General features: G+C 41.8%; 1 protein-coding gene across 3 annotated transcripts in view; it reads left to right on the top strand.

Moving 5' to 3' along the window:
• Positions 1 to 15,214, top strand: part of AGO2 (argonaute RISC catalytic component 2) — a 225,163-nt gene extending 209,949 nt beyond the window's left edge. For all 3 annotated transcript variants that reach the window (XM_029592084.1, XM_029592085.1, XM_029592086.1), the window contains one exon: positions 12,745 to 15,214. In XM_029592084.1, coding sequence (XP_029447944.1) covers positions 12,745 to 12,853 — 109 coding nt within the window. In that variant the 3' untranslated portion in view covers positions 12,854 to 15,214. The remainder of the gene's footprint in view (positions 1 to 12,744) is intronic.
• The last annotated feature ends 759 nt before the right edge of the window (positions 15,215 to 15,973 follow it).

The following is a 15,973-nucleotide window of genomic DNA, read 5'->3' as shown; positions in this document are numbered from 1 at the left end:
CCTAGGTAAGCAAATTCTTATCTTAGTTTCTTTGTCCTGAAATGAATATTGCAGTAAAGCAAGCAATAGCTATAAAAATAAGGCTCAGAATAAGGAGATCATCCTAAAGGATGGTCGTACTAAATGTGGTTTCATTTAAAACTGTGTTTCATATTAAGTTCACACTGTGTTCTGTCCAAGCTTCACTAAGGTGGCAATGTAAGGTCCTACATAAGCAGATACCTTCTCTGATAGGTGTGAACTCACTTTATCTGGGGACATGTATGTTGGCTATTAAAGCCTGGCGTCATTGTGATGGAGGGACGTATTGGCTCCGACTGCCACTGCTCCTCCAGTGATTAGGGTCAAATTGTGGTGGTGGTGGTGGTGGTGGTCTGCTCGGTCCCCCCCTTGCAGCATATCTGCCTCTAATATTCCCTCTGGGAAATGAAGAGTGATTGTTAGACCGATAGTGGCAATCCCTACTATAATGACCATATTGTCCGCATTGATAACACTGCACGTCTGGTAGACGGCGTTGTGGTGTTGGCCAATCTGGAGTGTATCTGCCTTCCTCTCGTTCCCATATTTCTCTATCTTTCTCCCAATCCCAGGGTCCTGTGTTCTGACCTCGGACTGCTGGGCGTCCCCTCCCTCTACTTTGAGGCCTTCCTCTCTGATATTGACCATCATCGTAAGATTGATAAAAACAATCCTGACTATCTGCAGCCCTACTGTTCTGTTCGTCAGTTTTCTGTTCCTGAAGCTGTTTAAGCTGCAGGGCACAGACCTTAGTTTGTGCTTTCGTCAGCTCTTCCTGTGGTTTCTCTCTAGCTTCCTCGAACTTCCGCACATGGTGTAAGAATTGATTGTGCATTTGAGTCCAGTACATATCAGTTATGCCTACCACGGAAGACAAAGCTAACCGCAATTTATCAGGCAGGGTCTGCAAAAACATATGGCAGAAAAAAGGAAGTGAATTAGGCTCATTGTAGGGAGTATTCATTTCTTGACTGAAAACTTCTTGAAAAGAGTGTAAATGATTATCAAATGATGTAGCTTTTGGGTTCCACCGAGCTGCAGACAAACGGGTGAAATCTCTCTGTTTGGGGTACAGGTGCCGAAGGGCCTCCCATACATCAGGTCTGTGGGGGTTAAAGGAATCCCCATCATAACACTGAGTTTGCATTACCTGGGATCTCTTACATCGAGACCATACAGCATTCTGTTCCAAACCAGGTGTCTGAGCAAAAAGAGCTTTAACGTCTCCTAATGCTAGTTGCATCCCTATTGTGTGTTTCTCCAAAGCTTGTATCCAGCCCTCTGCACCTCGAGAGAGCAGGGGCAGCTTAGAAAGTATGGTATGCATATCTGTGAAAGTCCATGGGATATAAATTGGGCGTGGGGCTCCGTCAGAGCTAGTTTTGGTGACTATGGGCAGCGCACGTAACGCGTCTGTTACTGGGGTCGGTGGCAGGAAGATATTTTTATCCTTACGTTCTCCCCATGGGGCCTGGGTTATCTGGGTTTTCTGTGATATGTCAGGAAATTGTCCCTCATATTTCTCCCAAACTGCTAAACCATCTCTCATGTATTGCCATTGACTAACTGACCAGCAAGGGTCTGGATTGTCCACTATGGCACTCCTAGCTGTATTCATATCATCAGGTTCCAGAGACCCTTGGAGGGGGTATACCCTCATCTGTGGGCTCAAAACAAGAGTCCAGCCATGTAACATGTCAAGCCAGATGATAACATATGTATCAGACTGTTCCATTTTTGTCACGTACTGTGCTGGGGTGAGAATAGTAGTGGCAGAGACCGGAAGAACTCTCGTGGTCTCATGTCTTTCATCTTCAGGGGCGAGATGTCGCCTTCGCCGCCTTACCTTGTCAATTAACTCAGTGTTGAACAAGGGTGAATCTATGTGTAGATTCAGTGGTGCATGTATGTGCGGGGGAGGTGGAGCAGGGATATTTACCCTCCGACACTGGAGCTGTTGGATCAGGATTATCTGTCGTCAGTATCAAACGAGGGTACGGGGTAAGTACTGGGGGCTTACGTTCTGACTTGGGTTCAGATTCAGCTGCACTAGTTGCCTTGGCCACTTGTGTAGCCTGCGAGGAGTCATTAACAGGAACACAGTGTAGGGTACCTTCGACCTTAACAGTTCCAGACATAGGCATTTCCGGTACCGAGGGACTGTTTTGCAGTTTCACCTCAGCCGGTGCTGTGGGGATTAAATGGGAATAACCGATTGCGGTTACCACCTCCTCTAAAGGCGGTGAGGGTCCTGTACTCTGCACCAGACATTTGGTACTGGACATTTGGGAAGTAGCATCAGTAGTGCTATAAGGGGGCGGGGGCATGCTTTTCTTACTAATTTCTTCCTCTTTCTCTAGGAAAGCTTTGGTCATGACAAACCAACTATGAATTTGGACATGGTCTGCCAATTTTTTTGCTTCTTTCCCAGACTTACGATATTTGTTTTCCAGATAGGTCATGAGCTGTACAAGTAATGGCGTGTCAAAGGAGCCTTCTGCTGGCCAAGCGAGGAAGGCATCCTCTTCCGCCCACTTTACCCACTTAGAATGGCACTTACGAATCAATTGCTCAGTAGATTTATGCAGAGCAATAACTCTGTCCAAAGGACTTAACTCACTAGCCTCTCCTACCATCTTGGGATCTCTCAATATTGCAGACCAAACTACGACACAAGTATTAATAATAAATTTCGTGTAGCCACTCCCTTATGAGAAAGAGTGGTTCAACCTTACCTTAATTGTAGTTTTCACCGTATCGTGAATTCACGCTTCCGGTGTGCTGTACTTCTTCAAACACGAAGGTATTCACAGCGGGACAAGGAGAGACAGCCTGCAGACAACTATCTAACTATCTGACTATCTATCTAACTATCTAACTAAAGACCTATCTACTCCTTTTCGTTCCGTTCGACTGGTTACCTGTTCCTACTTAAATTACTTGGGCTCCAGTGCGTTACCGCCGAAACAACCGGGATAGGGCCAAAAGGCAGCGTCAAGTCTGCCAATTGTTTTCGAACTTATTAGTACACTAACGGAAAAACCTATGACTCACTCGTATAAGACAAGTTTTTACTTACCTTTCCAGACTGTGTAGCCAGCTCCAAGTACGTATTCCTTGGAATGCTGGATCTGGAGGCTTCTTATTTCTAGCGGTACGTATTCCCGCTTCGGGACCCACCTGACACTCCGTCCCTGTACGTGTTCCCTCGGGGGTTCCAGGTAAAAAGTCCCAGGTGGTGTGTCGCAGTATTCAACTTGGCTTATTGATTGGTACTGTACAAGATCTGCCAGATAGCAGTGCGCGCTAAGGTCTAGGAGATATTGGTGGAGAGATAATAAAAGTTAATGAACAGTTTTTTTTTCTTTTCTTTGAGAGTAAGACTTACTTCCTCAAAGTGGTTACTGAAGTGCTTCAGGTCTCAAAAATCTCAAAGTAGATTCAGGATGCTTCAGGGCAGTTTTCCGCTCCCGATCAACGGCACCCTCACTTCCTTCGATGCTGGCAATGAGGTATCCCTGAAGGTGTGCTAGCCCGCGATACCCGCATCAGGCATTAGGCTTTCCTTTCCGTTTTCCGGCTCGAAGGACCATATGTTTTCTGCTGGTATTCAGGAAAGCACCTTCAGACAGCTTTATGATCTAAAAGGCAAATTTATTGATAGCAATACAAAGACAATATAGACAATTTAAAAAGAGGAACAAGGAAAGAGGAAGTCGTTGTTTCTCTGGAGGCGCAGGTCAGTGGCAACTGGGCATCAGCTTGCTTCTCAGCTCTGGACTGCTCGGGTTGAGACTTTTAAACTTTTTTCATTGTCCAATAGAAATACATTGATGCACATCCTGGGTGTATTAATTTCTTCTAATATCCAATTATGAACGTAGCTTTATTGTCCAATCAGGCACCGTCTCTGGGGTGTTGCCTTCTTCCGGTATTGAGCTTTGCCAAAGCACATGGTTGTGGAATATGTTGCCAGCAGAATCAGGAAATACATAGCTCAGGCCTAAGGCCTATATACAATGTGAAAGGGTTAAATAGCCCGAGGAAGCGGCAGTTTCTACGAGCTGAAATTTTACGTTCAGGGGCTGCCATAATTATTTATTTATTTATTTATTTAACATTTTTATATACCGAGGTTCTAGAGACAGAATCACTAAGCACTTCGGTTTACATACAACTATTGAAATGACTGACTTGAGTCTTACAAGGAACAGGAAATACAGAACTTGGATATACAATTAAACTCAAAAATGACATAGAGCCTTTAAATAACAGAAAATAGTAAAAGAATGGTAATAAAACATGTTAATAATATGTTAATAATTATGTTGCAAGCGACTCATTTACGAAAAAGATATGAATCTTTGATGAAATAGTCCCTATATCCTACTCAATATATGGCGGCTGCAACAGTTTGGAACAAATATATGGGGGTGGTTATTATGCTTCATAAAGATTTTCAAGGTGTGGTAAACCATTACTATTCTGATCCTGAGGGCCGATATTTGCTGGTGCAATTTCAGTTGGCAAATGTCAAGTTCACTATGGTCAATATATATGCCCCAGTACAGGGTCAACCAGCATTTTATACAGCCTTAGGGTCACTATCTGGAGCAAGCAGTGGAGGATCACTTGATATTGGGGGCAGATTTCAATTTGACTTTGGACCCCCGGGTGGATACCACTACAGGTGGTGGTTTGGGGGTGGGAATGGCTAGAGCCCGGTTGAAGAAACTATTGAGAAAATGGAGCCTTATAGATATATGGCGGTTTCAGTATCCACACAGTCTGAATTACACCTTCTTTTCTAATTCGCACCATTCATATTCCAGGCTGGATTTTTTTTCTTATAGACAAGTTACTGCTACCCTTTTTTAGTAAGGTAGATATACAGCCGATCACTTGGTCGGATCATGCCCCGATAGAACTTGTCTTGCACGATCCCATTAGAAGGGAGGGGGGACGATTCTGGACTCTTAATAATTCATTATTGGGAATGAAAGTTATTGTACACAAATAGAGGAAGCTATTTCCGAATATATCACCTTCAATGTGCAGGATGATATCATTCCCTCTATGGTTTGGGAGGGCCTGAAAGCAGTGCTTAGGGGTCGATTAATTGCATGGGCGGCCTAAATCAAAAAGCAGAGATGTAGACGACAACAGCAGCTCCGTCGAGAAATTCATGATCTTGAATGCACCCACAAACAAACTCTAGCAAAGGCCTGTTACGCTAAGCTCCAGAGAGCCAGGGCGGCATTGTCGGCCCTTGAGTTGGAAACTATAGCATTTCAGCTTTAGCAAACCAATCAGGAACGCTTTGAATGGGGGAATAAGGCCAGCTGTTACCTGGCTTGCCGCATACGTAAGCGAGTGGCCCAGCGCCAAATAGTGAAAATTAAATCAGAAGGGGGCACTCTGCTTACCAAGCCGGAAGAAATGCGGCATAGATTTCAGGAATTCTATCAGGCCCTTTATTCTGCAGATTCTCAGATCCACACTGACCATATAGAAAAGTATCTACAAGAGGTGGACATCCCTGGTATCTCTGATCTTGAGAGGCAGTTTTTCGACAAAGATATTACTGAACAGGAGATATTACAGGTGATTAAGGGCTTAAAACTTAACAAGGCGCCTGGGCTAGATGGTTATACAGCGTTATTTTATAAAAAGTTCTCCACCCACATCATCCCCTTATTGCAGGACTGGTTTAATTCTTTGAAGTCTCAGTATCCCCTAATGGCTAGGCTTTACTTTCTTCAGTACTTTTCTTCCCTTAATCTTTTCTTCCTAATCCATATAATTCAAATGTTAAGCAACCAATCAACAGTAGTAGCCAGGTTTTTCATAAAATTATTGGGTTCTATGACATCTATAGTTCATGTTCCACTTTCTTGAATATGACACAAGCCCAATGGTACCTGAGGCAACACTGAAATCAACACACCCAGCCACTTTCTTTCAAGGTGAAAGTTGCCAGGCATTCAGTTTCTACATTAAATCCAACTGGTCAATCTTCTTTGTGGACAAAGCTCTCATCCCCCACATACAGAATTAGTTTTTACAGCAGATGCATTAATTAAAAGCTGACGAGCCCATCTTAATGCCTTATTCAAGGAGGGCATTGCCATATCAATTTTTAGAACGAAGGGCCATATTCAGTACTTTCCTCATGTTCAATAATTGACTAAAAGGTCAAGTAGTCCAAATACAAAGAGACAAGTAGCCATGTACTACATAAACAAGGTGACCTGGGATCTGCGAACCTCTGCATAGAAGCATGCAAGATATGGAACTGGGCAGTGGAAAGGAAAATACATTTGATATAACTTCCAGGGAAGTTATATCTCCTAGCAGACTTTGAGCCTCACAAATCGTCTCTCCATTTGGCTCTCTCTTTCGGTATTGGGGAAACTCCATGATTAGATCTTTTTGCATCACCAACAAATGAGCCCCCTTGTTCTGTATGACTAATTCCAAATGATCTAACATTAGATGCTTTCTCCTTCTATTGAACACACTTTTTCTATGCATTTCCTCCTCATACACTTGTTCCAAAAACTATCTTCAAGCTAAGGAAAGACAAATGAAAGATGATTCTCATTGTGCAATTTTGCCCTGCCATATAAAAGCATATTGCTTTTAGTTCAAGGCAGTTTACAAATAAAAACATACTTAACTTTTAAATTATATATAACTTAACAGAAGAAACATGAAATTAAATTCAGCCATTTCTGACTCTGTTTATGCAAAACAACTTTCATTCTCTGGCTGTAACAGCATGGATGTTGAGAGCCGGTTAATTCAGTTTTTTGCCTTTTCTGGAAGAAATAAAGGAAATTTATTTTAGCAGCAAGAAAGCCTTCTACTAGATGTTCATGAAACTTTAAATGAAAAAGATGATCCCTATGGTGTGCTAGTAAGATCCTTTTAACTGTTTAACATTTTTTTTATCCTTCAGTGTCTACTTAATCTTTCACAGAGTTAGACTGTAGTCCTGAATTGCAGCGTTCATTTAAACACCTATAGCAGCTTGTCAGACACATTGATGGTCAACCTGTCTCTCAACAGCCTGTTATAGGAAGGTTCATTAGAGGCTTATTTAAACTTTTTCCTTCAAGTAAAATCCCTCCTACCCAATGGGATCTCAATATAATTTTGGCAAAGTTAATGTCTTCTCCATTTAAATTATTAACTACTGTGCATCTCAAGTACCTATCCTAGAAGGTATTATTCTTAATAGCAGTAACTTCAGCACATAGAGTAAGTGAGCTTTCAGGCCTTATTAACTCAAGAGCCTTTTACTCAAATTTTCAAAAATATAGTTGTTCTCATTCTAAATCTTTACCAAGGGTTGAATCTCAGTTTCATCTCAATCAGCCCATTGTTACCAATGTTTTTTCCCAAACCTCACTCATCTAAAGCTAAACAGACTCGTCATACACTAGGCTGCAGACTATCTTTGTCATTTTACTTAGAAAGGACTAAATCTTTCAGAAAATCTACTCCTTTTCTTTCTTATGATCGATCCAGGCAAGGCTTGCCAGTAGAGAAACAAAGTTCATCTGCATGGCTGGCTTGATAGGTTCACTCTGGCAAACCACTTCTTGCAAAGGCCAAAGCCCATCCAGTCAGAGCAATGTCAACATCCGTAAAGCACTGCTGTTTAGAAGATTATTCTCACAGAGATAGAGTTTTGGATAAGCAATGCTAAAAAAAAAAAAAATCCTGTTTAATTAAAGCTTCAACGCTTCCTCATCCTCTTTATTGACTTGCCAAAAAAAAGGTTTCAGCAGGAACAGCAAGAAATTTACCATTCACATAATCTTTAATCATAGGTCTCCAAAAACTGGCATATTAAACCAACTTTTTTCAAAATGATTTTTTGTTGCACATAAAAATACTGTATATCATATCATTTACCCTAGATTTTTTTACTTATCTTTAGTATTGAAAGTCTTTTTGATAACATTTCTTGCCCGCTCTCGAAAATCCTTTTATATTTCCTTGCCCAATACACTGTGTGTTTCGTATCTCCCTCAGGGGCAACATGGAGTCATTAAGTCAACTTTTCTTGATTTCCTTCTCTAGGACATTTAAGGCAATTTACCCGGGTAAACTGGTCTGTCTGTAAATTGTGCTCCTCGGCCGAGCCGGGGTACTGTGGGGCACGTTCAGGGTGCATTTCGTGCTGCTGTCCTGCCCTGAATGTGTGTCTTTGTTTGGAGCAGGTTGTTGTCATTTGTAAACATGGGGAAATCCCGGTTAATGGAGTTGCAGCTACATTGTGAACTTTGAATTTAAACCTTTCGGGGAACCCGTTTGTATGATGCAGGAATGGACTGTCACAGCAGGCAGGTTTTTGAAGCCGCTTTTGTGCTAACATTTTGAAAAGTCAGCCACGAGGGTACTAGCAGAAGTTGCATGGAGATGATATTCAGCCATTAAGAAGAGCCTCTTAACACAAGAGGACACAGATTTGGTCACAGTTAATACGGTCATTCCTTTAGAACAAATTAAAATACTGGAGGAATACAACATCCTTTATTCTCCAACTTTTACATATTTGTTGGAGCCCAAGATAATCATACGTATTCCCTGAGGAAACCTACATCAGGTAAAACAGAGAGGATCCTACTTTGTCGGAACCCATCTCATAACCCTAAGTGGGACCACTTTAGAGCAATTAATCAAAGGCCACTACAGTGTTTTAATGTACTTATGAAACATATTTATCTGGTTACATAAAAGCTGGGCAGAGCCTGCTAATTTCAACAACTATTCTCTTCATTCCATGAGGTTAGCAAGTAGCACATTTAAGACTAATTGGAGAAAATTCTTTTTCACTCAACGCCAGTGGCGTAGCCAGAATTGATTTTTTGGGTGGGCACAAGGTTAACATGGGTGGGCTGTAGGCATGCAGGTCTACTAGTTGTTTTTTTACTGATAAATAATGCCAAATTATGCAGCATAGCATTCACATCTACGCCTAAGTATGAGGTTTACTTAATGATACAAACATAATTCACGGTGATTTGTGGTACTTTAGCCTTCTTATTATTACAATTTTATACACGGCTCCTACCTGTCCATAAATTTTGAGAGAGCGGTTGTGTTGCTTATATTTAAATTGCTAACATCTCAAAATATAGATATATATTTTTACCTTTGTTGTCTGATCTTTGTATTTTTCTAATCAGTTGGTCCTGGTCTCTTTTTCCCATTTTTTCCCTTATAGCTCATTTCCTAATTCCTTTTCAGTGTCTTTCTTCTATTACTGTCTTCTTCCCTTCCACACACACACACACACACACACACACACACACACACACACACACACACACTTTCTCTCACAGACTCCCTCTCACACACTCAAGCTGTCACTCTCATATGCTCTCCCCCCCCCCCAAAGCTCACATTCAAGTTCTCACTTTCTCACCCCTCCCCAGGCTTATATTCTTATGCACACACAGACGCACATCCAGGCACCCATTCTCACCCACACATATTCAAGCTCCCATTCTCATCCATACATATACACATTTAAGGTAGTATTCTCACCCACACATACACACATTCAAGCACCCATTCTTATCCACATATTCAAGCTTCCATTCTCACCCACCCACACAAACCCAGGCTCTCATTCTCACCCATATATACACACATTCAAGCTCCCATTCTCACCCACCCACAAACCCAGGCTCCCATTCTCAACCACACATACACACATTCAAGCTCCCATTCTCACCCACCCACAAACCCAGGCTCCCATTCTCAACCACACATACGAGCTCCCATTCACCCACATATTCAAGCTTCCATTCTCACCCACATACACACCCAGGCTCCAGTTTTCACCCACACACACTCCCATTCTCATCCACACATACACATTCAAGCACGTGCACAGCTTCCGCTTTCTCCCTCAGAGCAGGAAGATCAGCTACCTCTCCTGCTGCCACCGGACTCCTGCTATCTTTGGGTGTTGGGCCGTACTGCCCGCCGAACTTCCTGTCGAACTTCCTGTCGGGGGGGGTGGGGGGAGCAAAAGCGCAGCGCACAACGTCCGCTTCCTCCCCCCCCCCCCCCCCCCAAGCAGGAAGATCGGCGGGCAGTACGGCCCGACGCCCGAAGATAGCAGGAGGCCGGTGGCAGCAGGAGAGGCAGCTGATCTTCCTGCTTTGGGGGAGAAAGCGGAAGCTGTGCGCGGCGCTTCCGCTCCCCCAAACAGGAAGTTCGGCGGGCCGTTTGGTCCAAAGATAGCAGGAGAACGGGTGGCAGCAGGAGAGGCAGCTGATCTTCCTGCATTGGGGGGAGGAAGCAGAAGCTGCGCGCGGCGCTTCCACTCCCCCCCCGAACAGGAAGACCGGTTGGCCATACGGCCGCAGCAGCGCTGCCCCATGTGTGCCGTGATGGCGCGCGAGGCGTGGGTTCTCTTGTTCGCTGTCGCGGGGATGGGATCCCGCGACAGCCTTGCAGTTCCAGTGCCAGTTGGGTGGGCCTGGGTCTAAGTTGGGTGGGCACCTGCCCACCCAGGCCCACCCGTGGCTATGCCACTGCTCAACGCACAATAAAGCTCTGGAATTTGTTGCCAGAGGATGTGGTTAGTGCAGTTAGTGTAGCTGGGTTCAAAAAAGGTTTGGATAAGTTCTTGGAAGAGAAGTCCATTAACTGCTATTAATCAAGTTTACTTAGGGAATAGCCACTGCTATTAATTGCATCAGTAGCATGGGATCTTCTTGGTGTTTGAGTAATTGCCAGGTTCTTGTGGCCTGGTTTGGCCTCTGTTGGAAACAGGATGCTGGGCTTGATGGACCCTTGGTCTGACCCAGCATGGCAATTTCTTATGTTCTTATTCTAATCTGTAGATCAGATTTCCTGTAATAGACCAATCCTGCTTCAATGTTTTGATTATATGTTACTTTTGTAATTTTTCAGTGAGATACATTTGTCTGCTGATAGATCTATTTGTTTACATAGTGGCTACTCCAATGTTTGGATTAAATATTACATTGTACTGTTTTAGTACAATATATTTACCTGTTCACAGTGATGGTATCTTGTTTTGTTTACAGTGTAATTATTACTTGTATGGAATGAATGCAGTTTTTTTAGGGGCCATAGTGTGTAAGGATTTAATGGTATGAATGAGTGAGTGATTAGCTGGATAGATATTCCATCATTTGTTACATGTCACAGAGGGCATTTGCATGTTAAGTTTCATTAAAGGGACATTGTATTGTTGCATGAAACTTAATGTTTTGTGCAATAACAATTTTAATAATCACAGTTTAATATCTAAATATTAAAGATTTTCAAAACATTTTTATACAACATATGTGATTCCTTCATATTGTATATGTTTTGAATTTTGGATCTTTCTTGATCTACCTTCAATGTAGTCATGTACCTTTAGGGCAAAGAAATATAACATAAAGGACTTTCAAGACTGGGAAAGGAATTTTATCAGAAAGGACTTTCAGTACTAAAAAGTAAAAATATCTAGGATGAACGATATGATAGTATTTTTATGTGCAAGAAAAAATCATTTTGAAAAAAATTGGTTTCATGTGCCAATTTCTTTGAGACCGATTAAAGATTGAGTGAATGTCAAATGCCTGAGTGTTTGCATTTTGATAAATGACCCTATAAATGAGATGTGGCCTTATAGCGCACAAGATAACAGTTGCATTGCGGCAGTATTATTTAAATGAGGGGAAGGGGGAGGAGTGTGGGTGGGGTTTGGGTGTGGTTATGGCCCGGCAGCTCTGCGGGCGATAATGTTTTCCACATTGTCGCCGGCAGCACCGCGGGAAATAACTATATCTTTTTCCCATGGCGCTAATGGGTGCAAAGGTGTGCGGCCTGCCCACAACTGCGGCAGGCGAAAACGCACCGCCTCGATGCGGCTGGCTGCACAATTCCCCCCCCCGCCCCTTTTTTAGCGTGGCTCATCAATCTGCCTTAAATATGGCTTATGATGTGATATCCATCAGGTTTTTTTTTTAGTTGGCATATGCATATTTACCAGTGGTAACTATATGATTATTTTTGATTGTTTTTTTGTAAAGTCTCAAGACTTTTGTTGCAACCCTCAGTTTGGGAGTCCCCACTTGTATGGCTGGATTCATTCTGCTTGCCATGGCGAAAGCAAAGTCGCTTACCTGTAAGAGTTGTTCTCTGTGGATAGTAGGGCAAAGCAGCCACACAATCCACACTCCTCCTCTTCCCCCTGGAGTCGAAGCTTAGACAGGGAAGTGACTGAGGCGGCTGCACGGGAACTGCCATGCAATCTCAGAACGACTTCACGTATTTCTGAGTTTTAGAGAGCAGCTTCCGTGTCAGTGACACTTGCGTGGCTGGTGTGGCCTACTGTCTAGGGGGAAGTACATGTTACAGGTAAGCAACTTCACTTTGTTTCGCGTGCTAGCCATTGGGCTTTTACTGCTAGCTGCTGGAAGCTGTACAGTGTTACTGCATGTTGTGGGTTTTGCTGTTGGCATTTAGCGGGGGAGGAATCTCTGGCAAATCCAAAAGAGAAATCTTACTGTAAAAATACTCTGTTAATATGCCATTTGCCAAGTATCTCTTCCTTTGCATGTTTAATATATAGAATTGCTCCTCACTGTCCTCTTGCCAAGGACACACGCCATAACCCTTGTACACAGGGCACAGAGCATATTCAGGAAGGCTAACCATCTATGCTTTCTTTTCTCCTAGCGCTGAAGGCAGCCACACATCTGGACAGAGCAACGGCAGAGATCAACAAGCACTTGCGAAAGCAGTTCAGGTTCACCAGGACACACTGCGCACCATGTACTTCGCTTGACATGTTTTAATGTTCAGCCAATCTGCAGCACACGGGGTGGATTCACAGCAGACCCAGCTGCACCTAGACCAGCAGTTGCTCAGGCTACAGTGAGAGCCTGCATTGTGCGCAATGCGTCTCTGCCGATTTTTTAATGTTGTTTGGTTATGTATTTAAGTTCTTTTCATGTGTGAGAGAACCCTCAAGCTTTCATCTTGAACTACATACCTGTTAAAAACCCTGCCGATGATAGAGATGTGGTTTTCAAACCCTTAAACCGCTTGTCCGAAAGTCACAAGTTTTTTTGGTTTTTTGTTTTTTTTTTATTCACCCACTCACACAAAAAAAAGTCATCTCAGGGCCACAAAAGAAAATGGAAAAAGAACTTTCACTTGATTTGCCATTCAAGTTATGCTTTAGTTAATCTGTTATCACTGAAATTTATAAACTAAGATGCCTAGAGCCTGTTTTTCAATACTAAAAGACAACAGTAACCTGGGTCTTCAAGCCTTAGTCATTCTGAATGTGTTCATCAAATGTTTAGTGGGGTTCAGACAGATTATTTATTTTGTTTTTAAAAGGCAAAACAAGAAAAGAAAAAAAACTTCCTGATCTTTAACAGTCTTATTGAAAAAATATATTGTGTCAACAGGGCAAGCTTGTTTTAAGGTGTGTTTGAGAAATTTAATTTTGGTTTTTTTTTATACTTTTTTTTTAAATTATTAGGCTGCTTAAAAAGACATTTTTTAGAGACTAAATCCATGGCTTAACTGCAAAAAGGAGTAGTGTCTCAAGCATTACTATGAAATGTAGTGTGATTGGCAAGGAAAGTGCCATCTAAAAATATAATAATTCTGAAAGAAGTGTTCTTTTGCCAAGGAGAGCAGAACTAATCATTGAGTCATAACCAGGATGAATGATACTGCTGCAGCCAGCATGTGTGTCTGGCTCCTGAGTGGAGGAGGGATCTGCACTGGAAAAGGCCAAGTAAGCCAGTCATGTTGATCAGCTTGGCTTTTGATAGTAGGGAGCAGACAAGCATGCTGTTTGCAGCAGATTATATCAACCCAAAGCTATCTCGCAGGGCTGTGACACACTCTTTCCAAAGTTTCTGAACAATACGGGTTTGTGGTGACAGATGTAATCTTAGTTTCCCCACTGTTTGTGTAGATGAAATGACGTGTTTCACAGTATTAATGTGAGAGAATAGATGCTATTTATTTTATTTACTAAAGGCGTGTGCATCATATGTCTATTAACATGTCAATTATCTTTTGAAATCTAGAACTTAAAAGAAGAAAAAAAAAAAACAAATGAGGTTGTAGGGTGGACCCTAATGTTTTTACTCCTGAATATGCAGTTTGACTTTATGTAGAGCAATGCGTCCACTTCTAACTCTTGGAATGACCTCTAGCATGTGTATAACATAGCAGGGGTTCCTATTCAGGTTAGATACGCACAGACAAGACTGAAGTTTTTTCATCCATTCAAGCACAAAAACCACAAATAAATCCACACAGTCTCATACAGCTGTTCTCTGATCACTTAGAGCCATGCCACTGGAGGGAAATGGGTCACTTTTTTCTTTCTTTAAATTTCATAGAATCTATGCAGTCAAGTAACATAGGAAACTTTTGAAGCTTTATTTGTGGAGAGAGGGAAATCTCTCTGTTTATGCATTAGGTCAACGGTAAGAGTGCAAGATTATGCCATTCTCTCTGGGAACATAGTGAAAGAAATGTACACGGACGTGTTAGTTTGCACACAAGGGAGGGGGGTTGGGTTCATGGATGTATTAACCATTGCACTAATAGTGAGCAACATCATAAGAGTGGAATAAAAAAGAGCATTTTATGTAATGATTTTTATTTTAGACTAGAGACTTAAACAAATAGCATTTAACATTTTTTTTTCTGTTCTTCATTTTCCCCTACTGTTAGATCTTGGTTTCCTTTGTCCTTGATACATAGGCCATTGTTGCACCACAAACTACTTCAGCCATGGCTATCATTAGTGCCAGAGTAGCTCAGCCAGAAGAGACTGTTGTAAGGCAATCCAGGAAAAACTGTACCCAACCTTAACTGCTTAGAATTCAGGTGCTTAAGTTTGTTTTCTGGTAGAAAATTGCCTAGTGAACTCATTATCCACAAACGTGTCATTTTTGTGAATGATTTGCCTGTGAGCATCACATTAAGTTATTCTTCCTCGCTACCTCTGTAAGTAGCCTGACATATTTCCTTTCCTCAGCTAGTAGTATAAACCTCCACTAATACTTGTCCTATCTATCTATATATAGATATATATATATAGATACAGATATAGAGGTGTGTAAGTGTGTGTGAATGTGTGTAAATATATATATATATATATATATATATATATGAAATCATACCAGAATAGGAATACACTTAAGTGAAAATATACATATATTTTTGGTGGACTTGAATAGAAATTAATCATTGAACTAAATTAGAATTGGATTGCTTGCTTCTGATGTGGTTTGTATAAGCTTAGGATTTCTTAATCTGGTGATTGAATATTCTACCAGATAGTGCCTATGTTAGTGTAATTGATGACTTCATCATGTTTGGGGGGGGAGGGGAGGGTGGGAGAAAGCCTTCCAAAATGTGAAAGGGTGCTAGTGTAATTCGATGTTGCCGCTAGAATAAGGAAACATTTGGATTAAATGTTACCTTGTTAATTGCTTCAGTAACAAGGATTTATGATGACAGCATTGCGTAGAACCTGCCAGCCAATCGTACGGGTACCATACCTTCAAGTAAATTCTGACTGTTACAGCTGTCCTTTTTACATGCCTACCTTCTGTAATTTTTTACATTATGACTACTGTACCAAATATTTGGTTGCAGAATATTTTAAAGTAATAATTGAATCATTTTATTCATTCTTGTGGTCTTCTTTAGACTGGAGCTATGGACCCAAGTGTCCGAATTTAGCTCATATTGCGCAACCACAATGCCTGTGTCTGCTTAAATTGTGTGCAGAATGTTTGTTTAGCTGTAGCCTGTGAAATTATATTTAGATCGCCCGAGCAATGAAGATTGCAGTCCTTAGCAGTCGTCGGTGCGTGTGCTTTTAGGATCCATATTCTAAAGGGTTGTCCTTGCCAAGGTTTAGATA

This window comes from Rhinatrema bivittatum, chromosome 2 (assembly GCF_901001135.1).
Source record: "Rhinatrema bivittatum chromosome 2, aRhiBiv1.1, whole genome shotgun sequence".
Classification (NCBI taxonomy): domain Eukaryota; kingdom Metazoa; phylum Chordata; class Amphibia; order Gymnophiona; family Rhinatrematidae; genus Rhinatrema; species Rhinatrema bivittatum.
This window is presented reverse-complemented; position numbering and strand designations above follow the sequence as displayed.